This window comes from Poecilia mexicana, unplaced genomic scaffold (assembly GCF_051168715.1).
Source record: "Poecilia mexicana isolate PSO_F unplaced genomic scaffold, ASM5116871v1 scaffold_16, whole genome shotgun sequence".
NCBI lineage: Eukaryota > Metazoa > Chordata > Actinopteri > Cyprinodontiformes > Poeciliidae > Poecilia > Poecilia mexicana.
The window spans coordinates 3,681,917-3,707,772 of NW_028263385.1; the positions used below are offsets into that span (position 1 = coordinate 3,681,917).

Consider the following 25,856-nt stretch of genomic DNA (forward strand, 5'->3'; position numbering starts at 1 on the left):
AACCTGCAGCTCTTTATACCTTCCACAACGGCTCTGTTTAACTCTGGATAAAATGATAAACACCCGACCCTTTTAAATATTAATATCCAACAATATTTTGTGGTATTTATAGTAAAACTAATAGAAGTGAGTGAAAACTATTTACAACTTTGTTTTTGCATTTTTTAGAGAACTGCAGTCAAAGCTGCATAAATATTTAATCATATTTTCATATTTATTAATCTTATAGTGGATCCATGACAGCAGAGAAAATAGCATAAGTATTTGCAACAAAACAAGCAGTTTTTAGGGTTTTCAATAAAGTGAAAGTTTAAAATTAAGGCCTTAAAATATCTTAAACTAATTTTTAAAAGATGTTTGTTGGCCTTCGAGACCTGTTATTAGAGCTGTGACTAAATACATTAGTCAAAGGTCTTAAATGTTGTGGCAGGACTTTTGAACGCTTTTCCTTTTTTTTTTCCTCGCTGAATTTTTATGTCAGTCCCACACAAGCATCTTCATTGCTCTGACTCGAGGCGATTCAGGCTAATATACATGTTTACACATGTCATAATTTTTAAATTAAGGCATTTTTCCATATATAAGTGAAATAATCTGACAGTGACTTAAAACAATCTCTTAATTGTTAGTTTTGTCTTATTTCAAGTGTTCTAAGATAATTTGCAATGGAAACTAGACCAAGGACACTTGTTAAGATTTTGTGTTTTTGCAGTGTAGAAAATAATAGATCTCTTTCCTTTCACTTCATTTCAACACTACTTTGTCTTAGTTCTAAAATGACAAATTGTGAAGGGTAGGATACACCTGAATCAATCGATGTGATGCCTCCAGTTATCACAACGCCACCAAAGCCTGGATGGAACAAGAGAGAAAATGTGAAATCTTTCTTATGTAAAAGCTGGAAACTGAAAAACTTTGTTTCCAGAGTTTTCGCTCAATAATGCATGTCCATCAGAGAATTTAACAGAATGTAAATGTTCTGCGGTGTTTTAAAGCTGCACAGTACATGTAGCTCACAGTGTGGCTATACTACAAACCATTCAGTTTTTGCAGTGCTCAGATTTATTAGCACACCTGGAAAAGATGTGCAGAAAGTCTTAAAATACTCTCCAGTATTGAAGCAGCATAATCTGACGAAGAAAAATCATTAATTTGAGTTAATGTATTCAGTTGGGGGAAAATCATGCAATCATCAGTGCACATCTGTACTTGTAACTGCATTTGAAATGTAACAATTCTGTTTTTTGCTATATACCACTCTTTTTTAATTAATCAGTTCTTCAAAACTTCTAGCAGAAAAAGTCTCCAAAGATCACTGTCGGAGAGCTTTGCAGCAAAAAGTACCTCAAGGTCATGATGTGTCCATGGCAACCATTAGATACCATTTACATGGTTATTAATTTTTGGGGACACATTCAGGGGGAAAAAGAAAAAACTTTAGGGTTTGCTAAAAAAAACACTCTGTGCCAAATCGTACCAATATTTGTATCTTTGTATCAATGTTTTTTGTACAAGCTGCAAACTAAAAATTTGACTTTCTGCTCAATAATTCATATCCACCGGCTGATTTAACAAGACAGAAACGTCCTGCGGTGTTTGAAAGCCTCACAGTGTGACAATCCCCAGGAGAAAACACAGACAAGAGAAAAAACACAGACAACTGGAAAAAAACAACTCAGTTCACCTGAAAGACATGGAAGCCTTTCTCTGATTCTTTCAAAGACCTTTAAGTTTATAATATACATTAATAAAGTCACACTAATAAAAGTTTCTAATTCCTACTCAGCAGGAAAAAGGTATTTTTGACGTGGATTTTCTTTTCTGAAACCATTGGTTTAATTTATTCCTTTAGAATCAGTCAAGTCTGAAAAGATGAAATTAAAAGTTTCCTGCAGACGTCGGCTGCCTCCCAGACTCCCAGACCTGCTGCTCTGCTGCTCTGCTCCTGAGAATATTAATAAAATGAAAAGCCTTTGTGGCTCACCTGCGGAAACACACTGTCCCTTCTGATTTATCAAAACAAATCTCAGAGAAATTCAAACACAAAGATCGGGTGATGAATAATAATAGTATAATCACACAGAGACTGAGACTTTGATACTCCCTGGATGATCCTGTCTATGTTGCTGCTGAGAGTACTGAGAAGCTGGAAAAAAAATCCTTTGTAAAGTGTAACTGCTATTACTGACACATATTTCACCTCTTACCGTGAATTTAGATAGTTTATTAAGGAAACCTCAGTAAATGTTTAATATATTATCATGGAACAGGCGTATGTTGCTAAAGTAATTTAAATTCTGGTTTTATTAACTGAATGCTCAATCATTTTAATTAAATATGAAAAGTAAATTAAAAACGAAACAGCGCAAATTGGAATTATGAAAACAAATACACTTAATGGAAACATGGGAATAAAAAAATCGCTAACAAATCGCTAATTTAGGTGGAAAAAACAGTTTTTTTGTTTTTTTTTTTGGGATGAGGTTGTTTTTCGGCTGTATCAAAATTAATGTATTCCGCCAAACTGGAGTGGAAACACTTTTTTTTTTAGCATCACACCAGTCATGTGATAAACGTGAACCTACTGGTGGAACAGACGAAGAAGACGACAGGAAGTGGTTGGCGGATCGCGACACGGTTTGTTTGCTAATGATTTGCTAAGGCTGAACAAAGTTATTCACATGTAAATGTAATTGCGTTTCTCATTTAATGGATAAACCACCATTGCGAAATTGTGTGTGGTTTTTTTTTTTTTTTTTTTGGTCCAACATTAGCCGAATATCAACAGAGTTTTGCGGACATTTGTAATGGAAGCGCGGCTAATTACATTAAGATCGTCTCTGATCTGGTTGTCTGTTGCCTTAACCACGCCTGAGGTGATCTGGCTTTATTCTGGGATGATGAATAGATAATTAATTTTCTCAGTGTAAGCCCGCAGTGCTGCCTTCAACTTCAAACTGTCTGCAGCATCACTGTGAGTGGCAGGTAGTCGAAGCAAGCAGGCGCCATTAGCGAGCTGATAATGGAGGATAATTGCAGTAATCATGTTGGTTTATGAAAGGAGATCCTCACCCTGCGTTACACCAGTGGTGGATGCTAAAACTCCAGGTCAGAGAGGAGCCAGATGCTCTAATTACTTTGTGGCCGTGAAACTGTGAATATTTTACATAACTGAAACGCAGGATTTTCTTTTTCACCAGAGGCTGAAACCAAAGATGCCATCAATGTTCAGGATCCAGTGAGACGGAGCAGAAGGTTTGGAGAAAAGTTTATTTTTAATATGGGACCCAAAGGCTTCGTGAGACAGTTTTTTGTTAAAGATTTAATATTCAGTTCAGAAATAAAATAATTTATTTGACAATTTGAGGTGACAGAAATTTGAGATTAAGTACTTTGCAAAAGTCCTCAACCAGACTTTAATTATGCTTTGTTTCCAGATGTTCTCATAGTATTTTTAAGAAGTCCAGGTCTGATGAAGGTTTTTCAGTGTTCTTTTGAAATTTTTTTTAATTTATGTATTATGTATCAGACCTGAACATTCAAAGACACATAAAGACAGTTACAAATTTAGCCTTCTATCACCTAAGATCATTTTCAGGTGTACTAATGTTGCACCAAGATCTAGAAAAAACTCATCCAAGCGTTTGTCTTTATGTCTTTGATTACGGCAACAGTGCCTTAATAGGTCTGCCTAAAAAATGAATCACAAAGCTGCAGCTGAGCTCCTTTAAACCTACACTAAAATCCACCTGTTTAGAGCTTCCTTTAATTAGTAGTACATCATAAACTGTCACCTGCTTTCCAACCTGCCATTGTTTGCCACTGCAATGTAATGGTTTTGCTTGTTTTATTTTCCTTTTAGTCAAGCAAAGCTCTTTGAACTACATTGTTGCTGAAAATGTGCCATACAAATAAAATTACTTTTTTTGACCTAACATTGCTTCTTTTCTCCCTATGCTTCTTCATTTTTAGTGAAATGCTGCAGAATTTGCTACCATGGTCAGGAACAAGTACCTGAGTAAACTGTGAGTGGAAAAAAAACTTAAGCTTTTGCTAAATCTTTAGAAATATTACTCCAGAAAAGCTTCAAAAGTCTGATTGGTTGATTTTATTCACCAGAAAATAATTTAAAAGCAAATTTACTGCAGGCTTTTTAACATTCTTTTTTTATTGTAAAAAATAGTGTTTTTTTTTTTTTTTAATAGTTTGGCCAAGTCAGACTTTCCATGTTGATAAGAAAATGAAAAGTAAAAGTAATTACCGAGGCCCTGCAGTGACCACAGGAAGTGTTAGAGACAGTTCTCTAAATGATTCTTAGAAACAGGTTCTTTGTTCTCAACTCTTTAAATGCTTTACTTTACTGTTGGGGTTATTGTTAAACAGGAAAAACAACCATGAAGAAAGGATATCTGAGGTAACTGGAACAGATTTACGGTAAAAGTCACTGAGCTGGGCATCAGTCTCCATGACAGCTTCAGTGGTTTCAGGCGCATCAGGAACGTATTTTATTAAATATTGTGACAGTTTCTGAAATTGAAAACAGAAACTGCTACTTAAATGAAAAATGACAAGGGGGAAAAAAAGGAGGAACAATTTTTTTTCCCAGCTACGAATTAAATGGAACCATTTATGTGACGGTTTTGTCAGTTTTTATTTGCAAAAAGCTGAAGCTCAGTCAGATTGGATGGGAAGTCGCTGTGAGCTCTCCTCACATAACCGTTCAGTTGATTTAGGTATGGGATTTGACTGGGCCAATTTTTTAATGCTGACTGTATGCTTAGGCATACGACGGTGTTCAAAAGTTACAACATAAATCTGATGGGTTGTGTGGGGAACAAATGCCAAGTAACCTTCGTAGCAGTCAGTCAAATATGTTAGAATTTTCTGGGGTTAAATATGTCTCTCTAATCAGTTCTGACTCAAATGCAAACAGGTGTTAACTACAGTTAAAAACAGAAAGTGAGACTTCGGCTATAGCATCTAAACACAACAGCAGCACTTTCCATCCATCGTCAGGCCTTCTTCTTCTTCACCATAGTCTTTTCTTCCCAAACAGCAAGTTGGTACACTACTGCCACCAGCTGGTCAGTTTGTGTAACCTTTAAATCAGTTGATCTTGGCTTGTCTTCATCTACCATCCAGGATTTCTTCATATTTAGATCCTCCCCGTTACACAAAATAATGATTGTTTTTTATAGATTTAGTTTACAATGGCAAACAAAAATCATGCGTTTGCATAGATCTGAAAATTACATAGCCTTGACATTTACTGTGGCACACATTGTGTTTGTGGTGGTCAAGCATGGTGGGATGGGTTTGAGATCCCTGGTTTTCTCATCGGTAAATCTTACAACTTTATTTGTGCTCTGCCCACAATTTATTTGGTTTGTTACTTTAATTAGTTCATGTCATTTTCATTTAATTGAATGATTTTATATTTATATTTATGGCATTAACTTAGCAAAATGTTACCTGCTCCCACATCAATGTTCCAATGTTTGCTGACACAAGAACAAGAAAATAAATGTTTGACTAAACAAGCAAAATTAACTTTCTTATGTATAGATACTGAAAAAAGTTCTAAAGAAATGATCATATATGGGACAAAAACCAAGTGAATCAGACTATTTTGAATATAAACAAGAATGAAAAGTATGCTATTTGCTGGTGGGATGATGTAACACCACCAGCTAAAGAAGATTCTGTGATGTCACAAGTGAGGCAGTCTGTGTGATGTCATAAACTATATATAAAGAACAGAATTCTGCATGTTTTTCATTGCTATATCACTGACTAGTTCAGAAATACGCAAAGCTTTTTCAAAACGACCGTTCAGGTAATTTAGAAATCGAAAGATTTTGGAGAACGTATTGAGGGAAAATGTCTTATCAAAACCCGAGAAGCCACAATGGAATGATGGGACCCCAGGTGAGAAGGGGCATCCATCGAAATGTCCAAGGCGGGTTCCCTCCTGTGCACCCCAATGTTTTGCACGAGGAAATCCAAAGGATGGGCTCTCTTTTAGAAATGGAGAGAGCCCACAGGTTTGAAGACAATCAAAGACTGGCCCAGCTGGAAGCAGAGCTGGAAGAAACGAAACTCCAGTTAAAACGGCAGAAAGCTCTTAAAGAAGTGTTTATCAACAAGGGCAAAGAGACAAAGAGGGAACTCGAGAGAATAGAGAAGCTTAGTGATCCAGCAGTTGTTAATGCTGCGATCCTCGCTTCCAAGGTGCACAATGATATGAAATATAAGAACAAGAAGATGCTCCAACAAGACTTTGTAGAATTAAAGATGGCCCACCTCCTCAGCCAGGAAGCATTTACATCTGAAATCCAGGCTGAGAAAGAAAAAAGCAAAACCCTTCAAGAAGAACTGAACAAACTCCAGACTTCCCACGAGGAGCTTTGCTCCAAGTATGAATCCGACGTTGCTCTGGTGAGGCAGGAGGCCGAGATGCAAAAGATTTGTGAAGTGAGGGTTAGTGAGGTACAAATGGTCCTTGAGAATCTAAGAGCTGAAAAGGACAATATGTTTCAAAAGATGTCAGAAGAGATCGCGTTTCTGCAAAGTAGCGAAAACAGTTTACAGGCAGAATTGGACCAGGTGAAACGTTCATACGAAGAACTCAATCAGAAGTATGAAAGAGATGTTTCTGGTCTTAAAGCCCAAGTGGAAACATATGACAAAGAGCTAGAGCGTGAAAGAGAAGCCAGTTCAGATAGAGCGAAGAAAGACCTCAAGGAAATCAACAAACTGAGAGAAGATCGAGACTATATCTATGAATCGATGACAAAAGAGTTCACTTTTCTGCAAATCAGTGAACACAATTTGCAGGTGGAGTTGGACCAGGTGAAACTTTCATACGAAGAACTCGATCAGAAGTATGAAAGAGATGTTTCTGGTCTTAAAGCCCAAGTGGAAACATATGACAAAGAGCTAGAGCGTGAAAGAGAAGCCAGTTCAGATAGAGCGAAGAAAGACCTTGAGCAAATCAACAAACTGAGAGAAGATCGAGACTATATCTATGAATCGATGACAAAAGAGTTCACTTTTCTGCAAATCAGTGAACACAATTTGCAGGTGGAGTTGGACCAGGTGAAACGTTCATACGAAGAACTCGATCAGAAGTATGAAAGAGATGTTTCTGGTCTTAAAGCCCAAGTGGAAACATATGAGAAGGAGCTAGAGCGTGAAAGAGAAGCCAGTTCAGATAGAGCAAGGAAAGATGACCTTGAGCAAACCTACAAACTGAAATGTGAAGCAATGTCAAAAGAGGTCCAGGCCCTGCAGCAGAAATTCAACAAGATCACAAAAGATTTAAAATGTAATATGGACCAGTGTGAAACAAGCCATTTTTCACTTAAACAGCAGGTGGAAAAGCTTCAGATACAGATAATTCAGGAGACAAAAGCGCACTTGGAGGACATGGTGCTTCTCAACAACATGAAAGCCATAAATGCCACCCTCCGAGAAAACACGGCAAAAGAGATAGAATTACTGCAAGAGAAGGAAAGGGATGCACAGACTGAGTTAGAGAAGATAAAAGATTTGTACCAGGTGCTGCATTGTAGATATGAAACCGACGTTGCTGCACTGAAACAAGAAGTAGAAAAATATCAGCAAGTAAGTTGTGAGAGAAATATTAATTTGGAAAGAGCATATGAGGATCTAGAGTTTGCCAACTCTCGGAGAGATGAGAAAGAAGATCTCGAACAAAAAACACCACAAGAGTTCACAGATTTTCAAGAGAAGGAGAAAGAGAGCCAACCTGACCACTTTGAAGTTTTACATCAAGAGGTTTCTTCTGAGGAGGATTTCTCAGAACAAACCTCATCAGGTTGTCCCCCGTATTTGGAATCCATAGAAATGATAGACTTCGCTGCAGGATCCATCCCGGAGAATTTGGACAACATGCAGGATGGTAAAAGGAAAAAACCAAAGCTTTCAGTTTGGAAAAGAATACAAAACTTTATGCGTTTGAAGAAATCGAAAAAACAAAGAAAAGAGTGAACTAAAATCACTCTTATCGCACCGCAACCATCGTACCGTCCGACACTCCATCATGAGGAAATTTAAAAAGGCCGGTTTTTTTCCTCCCATTAACCAACTAAAAAAAGATCCCTTCCTTACCCAATTCAAAAAAACATTCGAACTTTAAGATGAATTTGAAATTGAAAAAAAAAGTGGGCAGCACGGAGATGCAGTGGCTAGCACTGCAGCTGCACAGAGAGGATGTGTCACATCTTTGCTGTGTGGAGTTTGCATGTTCTCCCCGTGCCTGCGTGGGTTTTCTCCAGGTGCTCTGGTTTCCCCCACATCCCCTAAAACATGTATGTTAGGTCAATTGGTCAATGTAAATTGCCCAAAAGAGTTTAAGAAACTGCAAGAATTGCTTTAAAAAATCACCTTAGGGTTATGTGGCATCAGCACTAAGACTATTCCTTACCCAACCGTGGCTGCTTCCTCTACGTCAGCCCTGTTCTCTTCGCTTTTTTAGTGGTAGATGGCGCAGTGGCACAACCAACACATAGCTCAATATTTATAGCAACCTATTAATTTAAGAATTACAATTCTTCTTGTAATTGTAATGATTTCTGTTTATTTTCTCACTGTTCTTGGAGTTTTATGGATTGTCCTTTATTTTACCTTCTCTACTCACTTTTTATGTTGCACTTGCACTTTTTTGTGGTGAAATATAGCTCATTGTGCTGTGTTTAAATCTGGAATTTTAAAAAAGGTTGACAAAAAGATCATACAGTGGCTTTTTTGGTTTGTTCAGGGGAACTGTGGCTGTGGATAGAGTGGTCGTCTTGTGATTAGAAGTTTGTAAGTTCGAGTTCAGCTTCCACCTGCTACATGTCATTGGCCCCCTGGACGAGGCTCTTAGCCCCTAGTTGCCTACCGATTTGCTTATCGGTGTAAATGTGTGTGTAGGTGAATGTGACTGTAGTGTGAAGTGCTTTGAGTGGTCAAAATGATTAGCAAGGTACTACATAAGTTCAGTCCATTTATCTTTTTTTTCTTTGATAAATCCTGTGTTTGTTTTTCTTATACCAAACATAAAAAAGCTGATTTAACAAGTTTTTACTTCTTCAGGGTCCCGGGTGTTAAATTAAGGTTAGAATTACATCTGTACATAATATTAGATGATAATTATAATCATAGTTTAATACTCCTGACCCTGAAGAAGTCCAAACTTGTTCTATCTGGTTTGTTTGTTATAAGAAAAAACAGGTTTTATCAAAAATGAAAGAAACTGTGTGATCTTTCTGTTAGTCTTTATTGAGAAAAATTTATTCAAGATAGCATAACAAATTTAACAAAAAGTGCAATTTAACATGAAAAACTGAGTAGAAAAGGTAAAAAAGAAGAGCAATCTGTAAAAGTACGAAAACTGGGAACTTAATAAGAAATTATTACTGTTAGTGGAGGAAAATCAGTTCTTAAATTAATACATTGCTATGAGTATAAGCCTATGTGTTGTTGAGCTTATGTGTTGTCTACTGGTATGAAAGAGAAGAACGACAGGATGCGAAACGTCTAGGCTGTAGACCAACACTGTTATCCTGGGTTCAATTCCAAGTCTTGTGCAATCTGCTGCATGTCAGTCCCTTCTCTCTCCTCCAAATCTCCTGTTCAATTAGTGTTTAATAAAGGCCAGTAGAGAATAAAAGAACTGACCACCACATGTTTCCTCATGGTAAAAAAAACCAATCAAAACAATACAACTCTGTGGGGTGCTGTGGTGGTGCAGGGGCGGTGCAGGAGCAAAGCACAACCCACATATTGAGGCCTTGGTCCTTGTGACGGTGGTCGCAGCAAAGGCCTGGTGGCATTTGCTGCATGTCTTCCTCCTCTCTTTCATCACCCTCTTTCCTGTCGAGCTCTAGTGGTTTTGTTGGCCACTAGTGCCAAGAAAACCTTCAAAAAAAAATACAACTCTTTCTTAATCTCTCTCTTATTCATAAATGTTACTTAATATACACACACACATACATACATAAATGCATACACACATGCACACATATACATATACACACATGCACACATATACATATACACACATGCACACACATACACATCCCTTCCATAGGCTGCCACCTTATCGTGGTGGAGGGGTTTGAGTGTCCCAGTGATCCTAGGAGCTGTTGGGGGGCTTCATGCCTCTGGTTGGGTCACCCAATGCAGACAGGTCCTAGGTGAGGAACCAGACTAAGTGCAGCCCTTATGATTGGAAACAGTGTTCCCTCGCCCGGATATATACATATTTAGTTTACAAAATAAATTTAGCATTAAGCTAAATATTTATTTAGCAAGCTTAATATTTAGTGACCAAGCTATATATTTGGCATTGAGCTAAATAATAAGCTTTGAGCAAGCTGAATACTTAGCTCTGAGCTAAATATTTAGTTCAGTTTGGAGTATTTACCTCCAAACTAGATATTTAGTTTGAAGCTAAATGCTTTGTTGGTAAAATATTTAGCTTGCTAATTGAATATTTAGTTTGAAACTGACATTTATAAATCAACGAATAAATAAATAAATTGGTAACACTTTATTTGAAGGGGTGTGCATAAGACTGACATGACACTGTCATAAACATGACATAACTCCTGTCATGAACATAAAGAAGTCTTTATGAATGTTTATGACAGTTGTCATGAAGTGTCATTCGGTAAATAATGACACTTTTAATGCAAAGCTGCTCTAAAAGTTGCATTAAAAGTGCCAGCTTTGCATTAATTTATCATAATTTATCAAAATCATGCAAAGTTGGCACTTTTAATGGACTTTTAGAGCAACTTTGCATTAAAGTTTCATTATTTACTGTATGACACTTCATGACAACTGTCATAAACATTCATAAAGACTTCTTTATGTTTATGACAGGAGTTATGTCATGTTTATGACAGTGTCATGTCAGTCTTATGCACACCCCTTCAAATAGTGTTACCGAAAAATTACCCCCATTGTTTTCTGTGAAAGTCAAAATAACACAAATAATTGCTGTTAGTTTTTGACTGTAACTTTAAAAATGGCGCCCAATAATTGTGACAAAGCAATCCTTCGCAGTTTGTCTGAGCAGCTCTTCTGTTTCTTAACCTACAGATTGTTCCATTGGCTGCTGTGAAGATTATTTTATGCAGCTTGCAATTAAATCTTTCTGTGTTCAGTTCAGAGTGAAACTGTTGACCAAGATACAACTAAATCTCACTTATTAATTAAAAGTTTAATTTACAAGCATGAAGTAACTTCCCAGCGTTTAACCAGTTTAACCTTCATGAATCAGGCCACAGTCGGCAGAAATTAAACCGTTTCATGTTTATTTTGTCCATCCAGAATATAAATCTGCTTCTGTCTTCTTCTGCTACTGTTATAATTTTTTTTAAAAAGTACTCTGTAAAGTAGAACTTTACTCCATTCTGCTTTATTCACACCCAACCAGTTGTTACACTGGTATGAATGTTGTCCATTTATCAAAACCCTGTTTTCAGGGTTTCTGAAACCCTGTGAAAACAAGCTGTAAAACTTTTAATTTCACTGAAGTATCAAAAATACAGAACATCCATATATTTCCTAATATAAACTTCAAAGAATAAAAACTTGTCTTTTTTCAGTGATTTAATAACAATTTCAGTTCAAACTCTTGTGAAATATAACTTGGTTATATTCATTCAGAAGGTTACGATGCATGTTATGTTTCAAGATGTTTCAGGTTAGTTTTACAACCTGCATATGATGCCATTCTTCTGGAAAGTCATTTTCTCTTTAGTGCAGAGGAATTTGTTACAATGAAAGACTTTTACATTTGCTAACAAAAATGAACCAAAATGAGGCCAGTTATTTTGGCTGGAATAAAATATATTTTATAAAATAATTAGAGAACTGGTCATGTGCCCAAGAAACTAAGGATGAGTCCTGTCAGTATTGGCCCAAACAAAGCAACAAAGGAGCAGCTAAGGAAGCACATGAAGGTCCCAAAGTGTTTTAAACGATTCTCCAGACCTGAACAACATCTGTGAAGGGATCTGAAACTTTTCCAGGAACCAGGAAATCCAAAAGATTTAGTTCCTGTGAAGGAAAGAGAATCCCTGCAAGCCGGATTGGCAAACAATGAGACGTTTCCATGGCGCAAAACTGAAATTACTATTTATGTCAAAGCTGTTTGGGGACCGGTTATTATTACCCGTGGAGCAGAACTATCCGGTCCATACTCGTCATAACGGAGCCCAATCAGGAGCTCATTCAGCACCAGGCTGGACACATTCTGGCTCAAACCTATGCCTGTGTGTGTGTGTGTGTGTGTGTGTGTGTGTGTGTGTGTGTGTGTGTGTGTGTGTGTGTGTGTGGGGGGGGGGGGGGGGTGTGGGGGTGTGTGTGTGTGTGTGTGTGTGTGTGTGTGTGGGGGTGTGTGTGTGTGTGTGTGTGTGGGGGGGGGGGGTGTGGGGGGGGGGGTGCGTGTGTGTGTGTGTTTAGGTACTTTCTGTAGCCTTGAAGGCAGAGTGGTTCAGGCTTTTTTTTTCTTAAGGAACAAAATATTTTTTCCTTCCAGCTTATTTGGCTCTCCATCACATTGTTACTTTTGTCTCCATCAGGTCCATTTGGGCTTTCATGCACTTTACAGTAATTTAGCTGATTTGTCACAAAAGCCATTCTTGTTCAAATGTTTTGTGTTCAGTAAAACTTTGTTCAGTTGTAAATGAATTTCAGACATATCACTCTGCATGATTAGGAAACACTCAGGAATTGGATTTGCGATCATAATCTAAGCTAACAAGAAATAGTTTAATTCCAGTAAAAATACAGTTGATCTGAGAAAGCCTGTCATGTTACAAAACTTCAATATTTACTTACTTCCTGCAGTTCGATTATCCTTTATAGTTAATTTATTTACTTTAAATTCATCATCTTATTCATAAATCAATGTTTTTGCCTGATTTTATCACTTAATTTAATAAAATTAATGTCCCACCTTTCAGATTTTTCTTTGCATAGATTTTTCTATTCACCTCATAAATTAGTCTCACATAAGGTCCTTTGAAAATACAAGCTAGCCTTAAATCATTGTCTCTATTGTAGGTGAAAAATGGCAGCAGGAGTAAGAAATCAGGAGCAGTGTGATTTAAAAACTGAAATTATTCATTTTTTTAATTAAAAATCATATTAAGGTTGTGCAAAAGAACAAACTTATCTGAAAAAAACAGCATTTTTGCGTGGGGGCAGACATCTGTGCTGATGTTTCTTTTGGGCAAACAAAAATTAAATTGAATCCCAATGGATGATCCTGTGCTTCATCATAAAAGCAGAACTCTGAGTCGATATAAAAAAGGAGCTGTGCAGCATGTGTGACCTTTTCAGGGTGTGGATAGACTGAAAATCAGCTCTAAAGCCCATTTCAGATTAAAACATGCTCCGTTCAAACTGAATAAATGCTACTTATAGATTATTTATAAGTACATATTGCATCTTTATTTTCCTGATAGCTTCATTATCTAACATAGAAAATAATCAAGTTTTCCTTCTCCAGTTTGGAAATAATTTAAAGACCATATATATTTTAAGTTCAGCTAGGGCTGCTGGCTGCTTTTAAGTAAAATATAGCCACTTTTAATAAAGTGTTGGTTATTATGAGCTTTCTTTTTAACAAGCAGCTGAAATCTCGTCATCAACCTTTATGTTGTTCAAGGAGAATCACTGTAAAGCAGTAGAATTACTTTTTGCCTGTTCACAGTTAACAGGGAGTGTATTATATTACAAGCAAAATAATCAATGAGTTACAACAAAACCAAGTAAAAATGCATGCATTACATGACCTTTGTTTTTCTTTTACTCTGCTGCACCTTGTAGTCATTTACTATACATACATCAGCAAAACAGTGATTGATCTGGTTGCATTGCACTGATATTAAAGAACAGTTTGTCTGGATCTCTGTATGCTTGTTCTTAAATAACTCGGATCAGCAACCGGGATTAAAAATGTCCAATCAGGACATCCTTACTTAGTAAACTTAGTCGCTTTTTTTATTTCTCCCTAACTGTGACCAAACTGCTGTGGTTGGAGAAGTTTCTAACTGAAACACGAACAGATGGTTGAAATGTCATGTTATAAACATGGCTGGTTTGTGGAGAGCTTAGTATTGCAGCTTTAACATGGTGATCGACCAACAAGGACAGTGAAGAAATTTCATCTGACCTTCTGCACCAGCTCCTGATATATTATTATTGTTGAAATGTTATTTTTTACAATCAGAATAATGTCTCATTAAATATGTCCTTTCAGCTGTTTGAATAAAAAATGTCCTCGTTTTGATCTATGGTGAGAAATGTTATGATAATTGGTTCATTAATTATTCAGTCTTTTCAGGCACTTTGTTTTGAGGTCACTCTACTCTTCACCTAGAACCAGCAATGGTGAATGACCCAGTCTTTTGTCGACATTTGTGACAGTAATGTTAACATTTTAATTAAAATATTTTTTTTTTTTTGTAACTCAACACATGGTAAAAAAAATATTTTTTGTCCATTTAATCAAACTTCTTACTGTCATCTAAACCCAACCATTAAGCCATGTCTCATTACAATTTTTCTTTTCAAATAACCAAATATTATAGTTTGTTCATATGAAAAAAAAAGTTTTAAGTAGCGCTTGCAATAACTTTTCCAAATGAAAACAACTAATCTCCAGTTTTCATTTGAATAAAAACACACTGACACCATCTTGTAAATTGCTAAACTGATTTAGAAAATGTTGAAAAGTGATGCGATTTGCATAAATATAGTAAAAGGAAAAGCTGATTCTTTGTTCGTGTAAATTTGCGGTTGTCAGTCATTTTGGAAGCCGTAAGTGTCCTCCTGAATGAAGGCACATTTCCATTCAAACCTGTGTTCACAGGCAGACATCGTGGAGCTGCAGAGCGTCGATCTGGACGCCTCACAGTGCAGAGAACGAGCTGAGTCATTACCACCGTTTAGCGAAGATCTGTTTATAATAGCCGTCTCATCGCCGGGCCACGGGAGAGTTCAGTGGCGCGGCTCGCTGTTCCGTCAGTCAGTGTAATTATAGTCTCTGCTGTCCGCTCACTTCTCCCTTCAAAACACTGTAGCAAAGCTCCTACCAGAAATTATATGACTTTTTAGTTGTTTTCTGATGGTGGAAGGATTAACTTCCAATTTTTTTGATAAAAAGTTTTTGCGTTTTGCATGAAGGGATTTTCTGGTCATATCAAATAGGTGTAACATTTTTTGTGCATCACACGAGTCATGTGATCAGCAGCCGGATGTTACTAACTTACTGAAAACGACAAAGAAAACAACAGGAAGTAAGATGGTGTCTTTTTTTTGGACAGTGTGCAGCTGGCTCCACCAGAAGTTTGAGCCTCACAGTTTATAAAATGTTGTGTCTCATTCCAAATCGTTAAATCCATAGTTCTTCTGCAAAGGAACGACTACATCTGTCACTGCCATAATGACTTATTATGTGAACAAGCTTGTTTACATGTGATTTTTATTTCATTTCTTATTTAATGGAAACTCCGCAAGTGCGAAATTGTGTTTTTTCTACATTAGCAGAATATAGACAAAGTTTTGTGCACATTTGAAATGGAAACGCAGCGACTGAAACAATATTTTACATGAAAAACGAGTTTGTCTCTAACGGTGGTTTGTGTTACCAGGTCAGGTCCCAACATGATGTGAAGGAAAGTGCCAGGCAGGCTGTGATTTCCACTCATTCACGCCTCTAGCACTTGGTTTTAAAAATGAGTCATGCTTTTAGAGGCAAATCAGAGGTCAGTTTTAATGCTATCCAGACACAGTTAGCGCTGACTCTTCGTAGAGCGGTCTTCTTCCAGTGGGAAGGTCAGGTCAAATTGCTCAGCAGCTCAATTTGTCCTAGAGCAAGACATTGTACCTATAATTACTTAGAAATCAGTTCAAAAGGTTTGGTGGGGGAAAAAACCCAAACTGATTTAAGAAGAAGCTAAAGGTTAATAAAAGCTGTGATTTGACAAGTTTCTGTTTCTCATTCTTTCAGTATAAAATGTCATCAGTTTGTAGGACCAGAGGGAAGTGTTTTTGTGTTTTACGTGAATGAAATGTGCTCAACTCTGGTGGGCGGTAAAAGCCACCGAGGTGCAGGAGTTTGCTCCCAAGCGGAGCTGTTGTCATTATGTGGCGACATTAGAGCTGGAGGTGAGTCTGAAGACACGAGGTGAGAAAAGGAGGCAGTAAAGTATGAAATTAAGTTCCCCCGGAGCTGTGGGCAGCAATGCGGTGGAAACGTACATTCGTCTTGTTGTAGCCTGTTAGAGTGTGAAGAGTCTGTGGATGTCCAGCTTGTTTTCCATTTCTCCTGGCTGTGACTGTGCGGTCGGTATTGTTTTTACTATACGGGTCTCTGTGGGAGTTTCTGTCAGCATAGAAAGTGTCTCAGAAGCAGCTTTGAAAAGTTTGGCATCTCTAAATCAGTGGTGGTGTCGACACAGAGGGAACTAAAAGCAGCCTTTCTTCTGAATCTATTTTTTCATTGATCTTTGCCATTAAATTTAAAGTATCTTCTTGAAATTTTAAATTAAAAGTCTTGTATTATAAAAAGTATAAAGAAATAGGTTGTAAACACTTAACTTTTAGTTTATTTTCACGATGTAATTATGTTATATTTACAGTGCAATGTTTTTGTTTCTTCTCCAATAGATGTAGAGGCAGAATTTCCCCTTTTCTCATCATCATCATCAATGTAGCTGAAATATTTGATATTTGATTTCCACTGATGAGTCAAAATTCACACATTAACCTCTGTGAACTTGCAGATTTTACCCTGGATCTAAATTCCAGCCAACAGGTAAATATGGGAAATGTTGAGCTTTGCAGAAAAGAAAATGCTAAGATAATATTCTGCATATTTAATCCCAACACTATTCAGTAAACCATGAAAAGAAAGATATATTTGAAAGAGACAGCCTTGAATGCATTCAATGAATGGACTAGTAATTACAAAGTTATTAAAAGCAGGCTAACTTTACATGGAAGTATTTTTTTTAATTATGCACTTACCTTTTATAAAATACAGTGCAGAATTTTTTATTTCAAAAATAAATTTTGACATTAAATAATCATACATGTAGTGCATCTAATAATTAAAACTTTCAATCTATGAAGGCAGCTTCTATGGTTCAGTTTCTGTTATTAAAATGGAACATAAGAGCAGAAACTATAAAAAAATAGTAAACCAGGAAAAACATCTTTATTCTTTTTCAGATTTTTTGTTACTTCTATATTTGCAGGTGTTCTGCTGCTCCTCAGTCTGCAAAGTCTGATCTGATCGACCGCACTATAACCTGCAGAGGTGATGATCTGTCAGCCGCTGAGGACAGAAAACGTCACGAAGCACAAAACAAAGTTCAAATTCTTCTTCAAATTTGAATTCCTCATCCAGCATTTATTCCAACATCAACTGAAAAGCAAAACTTGTATCTAAAAGCATACAGAACGATTTAAAAGAACATTCATGGAAAGTTTGGTGCAAGGAGAGTTTTGCCCAGATCTTGAGTGGTTATGCTGGTAAGTTTCTGTAAAAACAAAAATAAATGTAGGTGGAAGCCTCATTCATCAGGAATAAAATTACTTTTAATAGCATAAATTGACTTAATTTCGGAGATAAATGTGTTTTTAATGAGATTTAGGGTAGAAGATCTGGGAGAGTCTAAAATATGTACCGAAAAAATGCAGAGCGCTTTCTGAAAGCTAATCTAAACCTCTATGGGTGGAAACATTCATCCGGGAAATAAAAGCGGCAGGATAAACATATCCCATCATACCTCAGTCTGGATTTAAATGAGTTACCACGAACAGCTGTCGTTTCAATCTATCTTTAATTTACAAAAGCAGTGCTGATCGCATTTTTCATTAATATGAACTCATCTCATCACACAGAGGAAATAGGTTGGACTGAAATCCACACAGTGTGTTCTGCTTCAAAAATGAACCCAGCGTTCATTCCTCATCCTGAATGACATTTCTTCAGATCAGGGATCTGTACTTCCTGGAAGCTCAGTTTGTTTGTGGATCCACCCAGTCCCAAACGTGGACGGACCCGTCTGAAGCCGCAGACAGCAGCGTCCTCGGCCGCTCGGGATGCCAGACATGGGTGGTGATGAAGACGGGGGCGGAGCCATCGCCGTGCTGCGAGGAAACCGAATGACCGGCGTGCTGGAACAGCGGCGAGGCGTCCTGCGGCTCCGCCCTCCATCCGGCGGAGTCGTAAATCTGAACGAGTCCACCGAGACCTGGAGAGGAGAGCGAGAACCTGAGATCAGACCCAATCTGGTTCTGCTCCAATGACATGTTCTGGAGGCTCAGTGGAATTTAAATGATGAGGGGCACTCAAACAGATTCTATTAAACTTTTTCGTGATTGTGTGGCAAAGGGTTGCATTGTGATTTTTTTCCCCTCAGCTTTATTTTTGCCATGACAGTCTTGCAAAAACTTAAAGTTGCTGCACATAAAATTCCTAAAAGAGGTATTGACATAGTTAATATTTAAAGTGCAAATAACATTTTCAAGCGCCTTCTTGAAATAACACCGTTATTAAAGACAAAATCACGAGTTGTTAAAAATGTAAAAGAATAATTCCATACTGGTCATTCAAGTTAACATGGACTGATTTCATAGAACATATCAAAATGGTTTTTGCTTGTATGCAGGTTCACCTTTCAAAAGACGTTGTGAAACAGGAAGTTAAACTAAAGGGAGGCGATTGGTTAAAAATCCGCTTAGTTGGAGTGACGAATCAGACAAGAAGGTAGTCCAGGAAACATTACGCTGATTGGTCAGTCTTGCGGAAAAGTTGCGATAACTGTAGAAAATTTGCAAATGATTGCATTAACAATTTGATTGCAACTCCCTGGAGGGACTGAGAAGTTCAAGGAATCAGATTCAAAGAGGCTCTAAAACCAGTAAAATGTCACATTGAGCTGAAAAACCAAAACTCATCCGTCCTGATAAAAGAAAAAATTGGTTGATGATGATGATGATGCATAATTATTTAACTTTCTCTCTCCTATATTAAATTTAGCTTTTTATGTCACAGTGACATTAGACATGCTACTAGATTAAACAGTCACCTGCATCTGAAGGTTTTTTCAACCAGTTTCAGTGAATAAAGGATCCATCTTAGGTTATTGAAACTGCTTTTCAAGGGGAAGAAATGCATTAAAGTAACAAAGGTAAAAAAAAAATGCTTACTCTACATTAGATTATAATAAAAATGTTTAGTCTTAGTATTTTCTCTCTCAGGAAGCTGGGAAACATAAAAGCTAAAGCTAGCATCTGATCAGAGAATACATGAAAAATGAAATATTTTGGCCAAAATTAGCAGAAATTTACTGTATTTTTACTCAGAACTTTCTGATTCAGCTGGTAAATAATAGTTGTTACAGTGTGTGCATTAACCAACCTGACACTGAGAAGCAGCCGTCCAACGCTGGAGCCCACGCCACCGTGACATCCTCCGGTTTCCTTGGCAACGTCTGGACATCCAGCTGAGCCCGACACAGGGCTCCTCCCAGATTCCTGAGGTCTGAAACGACGGCCTGACCAGAGGAGGAGAGCCTGATGACCCTACACTGCGGCGCTGCAGAGGCGTCTGTCCACCATGGGGCGCATTCCCCAGGTGGAGGTGAAGCCTGAGGAGGAGCGGACGTCCGAGTGTCTGCAAGGTAAACGGTGCCGTCACAGCAGCTGGCGAGGAACGTCGTCTCACTCACAAACTTTAAGGAGCTCAGAGGTTCTGTCGAGTCGACCTCTGTTGGAAGATAAGAGCATCAAACCCTGAAACTGACATGACCTTCAGCTGCAGGTGGAGGTTCAGTGGTCTACCGAGTCTATAGAGAGTCTGCCCTGTGCTGAGCTGGGTCAGCTGGACGCTGCTGCTCTGAGGTCCATGAAGGACTTGAGGCGGTGAGGAGAGTCGCGCTGCGATCCTGCTGCCGGCCTGAGAAACGCTCGTCCCCGGGAGACTTCCTGTTTTCCTGATCACATCTGGCACAGGAAGTCAGCAGACAGTGGTGTCAGATTATTATTATTATTATCATAAATAATATTCTACATATAACTGGATAGGAATTGGACCTGCTTGTCCTGGTTCTGCTTATATTATATTGATTGTTTTAAGGTGTTTTCACACCATATAGTCCAGTAGACTCGATTGGATTGGGAACCGAAAAGTTTCAGCTGCTGTTCTCTTTCACACTGCACACCAATCAAACCCTCTCAGCAACTCGTTCACCTCCTCGACTGTGGGGGCGCTGCACCAAGAACTACTGAAGGGAATGACACAAAAACATCTGAAGAAGACACTGAAAGCAAAAATGTAATCAAAGATGGAGTGGCCTCAGATTTTAGTAGGTGCAGGATTCCTCGTCTTTGGCAAAAGACCACAAGCCATTTGTCCTGTTAGTGTGAGACTTGCATGTTTGTTTTGGTTGTATTTACCCAGAATGCTGTCAATCAGATGTTAAATTACTTAGAAATCATAAATTTGGGCCTTGCACTCACTGTTAGTGTAACTTGCTAATTAGCTAATTAGATCCACTAGGCACTAAAAGAATGAAACATTGTTCCATTTCAGTATGTTTATTATTTTACTGTTGCTAAATACTGAAAAATTCTTTCTACTGTCCTAGAAGCTTTTATCCCCTGTTTCCTGACAAATATTGTATTGTATTAGGGTATATACTTATGAAAATAATCATTTATTTCATCAATATTAATATTGGTTCTTATAATCTTCTAAAGTAATCATTTGATTCAAATTTGGATAATCAAAATTCATGCACACAATTTACTTTTTCAACATACCAACATTTTGTATTGCTTCTTATTTTCATTCCTTTGTTGCCTTGTGTATCTAAAGAACCTCAAACTCAAAATTAGAAACAAAGTTTAGAATGCTGGTTACAGGTTTTCTTTTGTGATATATCCATTGTAGAAGGCAATAGTCAACCTAAATTTAAATTGCTCAAGGATAAGATTATTTACTGAGTTTATTCAAGCACTTTCACTCCCATGAACCACATGTAGTTCACACGTTGACCACTAGGTTTGTATTAAAGCATTTCTGATAACAAAAGAGACAGATGAATCAACCAACATTTGTAGGATTCAAACTTCTTTTTGGCTGTATTCTCAGTGAAAGGTATGATGCTAATTCAAATCACTAGTCCATAAGGGCTGATGAAGTTTTATTCTGAAGAAAGTTGTGCTTAAAATAAAATATTAGTGTTTGCAGGACTATTGGCATAATTATAGAAGTCATAAACATGACTTCTATAATTAGTCATGTTTCATAAACATGACTTCTATAATTATAGATGCAAAATTAGGAGCATCTTAAAGGAAGAAATGTGGACCTTTGTGTCAATTAGAGATCTTCTCTTCTAACCCTCTTCATAAAAAACAAGGACACTTTGTGCGCATAAGAGTTTTTAAAGTGTTGAATATTTTCATCTTTTCACAGCAACAAGAGAAAAAGCTTTAATTCTGAATGCATGAAATGTTTTATGAATATTTTCCAATATGAAACTCACCATCAATGTCAGGCTTTCAGGGCTGTAAATGACGTAGGTAACATTTTCTATTAAAATTCTGTATTTCCCATGATTGGAATAAAATCCATAATCCTGCTGGGGTTTATTCACAAAGGTTTAATTTTTAACGTAAAGCAGCGCCATCTTAACTGATGATCTGTAATAGTTTGAAGAATTACACTGCTTTATGTGGTGACATCTTGGCACTGAAACTACTAATAGTCAAGTTAGATTATTTTTAAGTCATGTTGTGTCAATCAAGAGTTTTACGTAAACTAAAACTCACCAGTGTCGTCAGCACCGAGGTCCCACAGCTGCAGGTCAGAGGTCAACCCGTCGTTGGTCACCGCACATCTGACAAAACGACAGTCTTCTAAATCATGAGATCATGATCTATTAAAAAACTAGATGGCAAAGAGGTTACCTTAAAATAAATCAGTTAACCACATGATCAGTTAAAACGAGCTGGTTGATTTCTCGTGGCTCTCTCTCTTTCTACCACAGACTGTTTGGCTAAAGTCTTCAGTCTGGTGCTTTCGTCTCAAGCAGTTCCCTTTTTGAAAGACAATTCTGTTTAAAGAAACTGCATTATTGTTTTGTTCATTTATTTTTGATATTTAAAATGTCTTCTAGATCCAATTTTAAATGTTCATTAGAAATTAAAGTTTATTAATCTTTGCAAGGGCAAGCTTACGAAGTCATTATATTACATGAAAATGGCCCAAAAGAACAGTTTTATAATTTTTCACAATAATTTCTGGGACAATTATCATCCAGAAAAATGTATTATCATGACAGGAATACTGAGGAACTAGATTTGGGGTTTTCATCATAGATTACTAGACCTGGTATCAATCTGAGGGTGAAGAATCCATCCAAATTTCACTTTTTGAACTGAATTACTGAAATAAACTTTTGACTGATATTCTAATTTATAGAAATGTGTCTAAATGTATAAAAAAGTAAGCTAAAAACACTTTAAATATAAAAAGAAGGTTGCAGAAGTGTATTTATCCCACCTTTGGAATATTTGTTATTTTATATTGTGCATTAAGCTGCTTAAATAAGAATTAATGGCTTATCCTATTGTTTGACAGAAAGCCTTTGTACTCAGTTTAAATCTCTGCTTCTGTTTTAATTAGATTTCTACTTAATTATGACTTTCTTCCATAGAATTAATCAATTTACATTTGCCTCAAAGAAAATTCCCAGAAGCTTTGAAACCGTCACACATCACAGAGCTAAAACATCAGCAGGAAGAAGAGAAAAGTTACAGCTCAGCATTTTAATGGTGATGAAAGAGTCAGAACCGACCTGGTTCCTGGAATGTGTGTGAGGCAGCAAACTGGGCCTTCTGAGAAACCACCATGGACAACTTTGAAGTCCCTCTCTGCACAGAGACTCTGAACACATCAGACCAAGCAAACGTTTACCGATATCTGGAAAACTGCTTATAAAAATCAAACAAAGACCATTCATGCATGTTATTTAGTTATTTTTATTTTTTTTACCTTTTTTTCATCGGCTAAAAGTTTCAGCGGCAAGCAGAGCTCCAAGATTTCATTTTTACCCGAGCTGTATCCAGCAACACAAACGGCTTAAAACAAGAGAAACTGTGATTTACAGAAATATTCACACCATTCGAACCATTAAAAAAAAAAAAAACATTTTATCACTTCAGTCATAAACTGGATGTTTTTTGGGGGGAATTTTTTATAGACCAACAAAAATTGTGAAGTGAAAGAAAGCAGATCACTTCTCTGGAACATTTTTTACAAATACAAATCTGAAAAGTGACATACATATCGTTTTCATTTCACCTCACAGTATTTGTATGTTATGTTTCATCACCAGGATTTCATACAAAGAGAACTTCTTCCATGGTCTGTCTCTTTATGTTCAGAAGTGAATATTTTTGCCACATTATTTAAATCCACTCACTCTTTCCAGACGTCCACTCGATGATTTGAGTGGGATGTTCCAGCTGGTACACATGAAGATCCTTATATCTACAGGAACCAGAACAGACTAGAATAAACAAGAAACCCAGCAGGACATTACTTCACATGACGAGACTACAGGTTGGTTCTGGTCTGCTGTTTTCTGTGCACAAATGTGTGCGCCTTATAAATATATTTTGAAGTGATTCTACTCCAGAGTACCTTTCATTTGATCGTTGTGTGCTATTTTTAATAGAGATGGGCATTTATCACATCAGTTTTCATTTATTGTGAAACATTTCTAAGAGTTATTTTTATTGTTGTTTTCACAAATTTCAACTAAGTATGTAGTAATATCAGAAATTTTATTTACTCCACCGTTTATTCCAAAAGAGCATAAATAAATATCAGTAGATTTAAAATGTATGATTAAATGTAGTTTCTATGTGCAGTTTAGTTATAAACACTTTAAGTGGTGTTCTGAAGAAGCCCATTTCAAATGGGAAGGTTTTTCAAGAACAATATTTGTTTTTGTTGAACTATGATTGTCGCGCATTCACCATTTCATTTTATTTTAGATTATTTCCGGGTGTATTAAGACACAAATAAAAGCTTATTAATGTATTACGTGATTGTATCAGTGGAAGAAACAGTTATTTGGTTATAATTATGCGAGGTGAAGCAGCCTAAGTTAAAATTGTAGACTCATCGATGCGCGTTGGTTTAAGACAAAGAAGCCGAATTTTAAATATATGTCTAATTGATACCTAGAGCAAGTTGTTAACATTTTTAAACCAACTGAACTTACAAGTGTGTAAATTTTAAATGTTTTGGGGGATTTAGAAGAAGACATTCCATCACTGGCAGCTAACACAGACAAAAACCGACCGTTTGATAAAGAATGAAAGTTTTCTCACGATTTCAAAGACTCAATGAACCAGTCATCTAAAATATCATCAATCTCCACAGCTTCTGTCTCTCCCATCATCTCTCTTTAAAGGCGCTTCATTTTTGCTTCCCCACCAGTTTCCGCTCAGCTTCCGTAACTTTTTATCCAGTGGCTGCAGAGCAGCACCGCCACCTGCTGGTGTGGAGTTCTTACTGCTTTAGCGTATGTTTGGAGCCACAAAGGTTTTAAAATAATAATGATAAAAAAAATCATCATCAAATGTTTACATACAGGGAAAGAATAAATTTGCTTGAGTGAGACATTCAATTTTTCAAAAAATGTTATCATAGCAAATTTGCAACGTAATACTTTTATTTAATATAAAAATTTCATTCTTTGGGAAATTCTATGTATATATTAAATAATATCACCTGATGGCAAAAATTGCTATTAGGTAGCATTATTTTTTATTACCTTTAAATAAACACAAACAGCTTATTTCTTGAGCATTCCTGGGGAAAGTTATTAGTGGATGGTTAATAGGTTTAAGGTAATGTCACTCTTAAGTTTATTATGAGGTATACATCTTGTTTCAAAAACAAAACATTTCTCCATTCAAATATGGGATCAGAAACAACAGCATTTATTTCAAAACAAATATAAACTGAGATGTATCAGCTAATACCCGGTTAGCGATTTTCAAATCAAGCCCCAATAATTATAGCTAATTCTAATACCTATATCTGGCTGTAATTTCTATGCTGGATGAATTTGTTGCTGACTTGATTTAATACCTCCACACATGTCTCTAATGTTTCATTTGGAGCCTGGCTTGTTTGTTTCGCTGATCCAAATTACAGCACCGCCTATTGAAAGTGTAAAGGACAATTCCTTAGAGAAAGCAAGAACATCTATATAAAGCTGTTTCAATTTTACAGTATTTTTTTTTCTAAAAGAGAAACAATACCTTCTGACTTTAACATTTCTAATATGCTCAAAAATCAGAGAAAATTCTAATTCAAATTCAAAAATACATTAGAAAACCTAATTTGTCATTTAGAGTATCAGTTGGAACAGTGGCAGTTCTTCCATCATAAATGGAAACTGAAGGGAGCCCTTTTTTTGCTGCCCACCAAACAATTCATGTGATGGAAATTAGATAAAAGTAAATACTTTTTTACAGAACTGAATAAATGTTCTGCTGCTTTTAGAGACTAAAAGAGAAGCAGCAAAAAAAAAAACTTCAAAAAGCTAACTTCACATTTTTGAGGTTATATTTTCTATTATTAAAGAACAAACATGAGGACATGGAGATTCTACTTGGTGCATAAGGCACAATTAGCTGATGCTTAATTTCTGTTTAGTGAGTTTAATGAGAAAAGAGCAATCACAGATTCTATAAATGGCATTAAAGGCCATTAATTAATCAGTGTGATTCAG

The 25,856-nt window shown here is 36.7% G+C and overlaps 2 protein-coding genes across 2 annotated transcripts; one reads left to right on the forward strand and one right to left on the reverse strand.

The window, feature by feature from the left end:
• The first annotated feature begins 5,819 nt into the window (after positions 1-5,819).
• Positions 5,820-8,029, forward strand: LOC148154940 (uncharacterized). Its single transcript, XM_088013951.1, has one exon. The coding sequence runs from the start codon at positions 5,881-5,883 to the stop codon at positions 8,011-8,013; it is 2,133 nt and encodes a 710-aa protein (XP_087870077.1). The 5' UTR covers positions 5,820-5,880; the 3' UTR covers positions 8,014-8,029.
• A 9,825-nt stretch (positions 8,030-17,854) lies between these two features.
• Positions 17,855-24,583, reverse strand: wdr73 (WD repeat domain 73). Its single transcript, XM_015000628.2, has 8 exons — positions 24,445-24,583; positions 23,529-23,596; positions 23,099-23,184; positions 22,902-22,990; positions 21,874-21,941; positions 19,879-20,040; positions 19,457-19,804; positions 17,855-18,287 (listed from the first exon to the last, which is right to left on the reverse strand). Exons 1-8 carry the CDS (start codon positions 24,513-24,515, stop codon positions 18,052-18,054), a joined length of 1,128 nt encoding a protein of 375 aa, XP_014856114.2. The 5' UTR covers positions 24,516-24,583; the 3' UTR covers positions 17,855-18,051.
• Positions 24,584-25,856: the final 1,273 nt, after the last annotated feature.

Bases quoted from the DNA above. Each gene is read 5' to 3' on its own strand.
- LOC148154940 (XM_088013951.1), top strand. From the start codon at position 5,881: ATGTCTTATCAAAACCCGAGAAGCCACAATGGAATGATGGGACCCCAG.
- wdr73 (XM_015000628.2), bottom strand. From the start codon at position 24,515: ATGATGGGAGAGACAGAAGCTGTGGAGATTGATGATATTTTAGATGAC. The intron at 23,185-23,528 runs GTGAGTGGATTT...TCTTGTTTTAAG, and splicing joins CGAGTGGACGTCTGGAAAGA to CCGTTTGTGTTGCTGGATAC. The intron at 22,991-23,098 runs GTAAAAAAAATA...TGATGTGTTCAG, and splicing joins TTTTAGCCGATGAAAAAAAG to AGTCTCTGTGCAGAGAGGGA.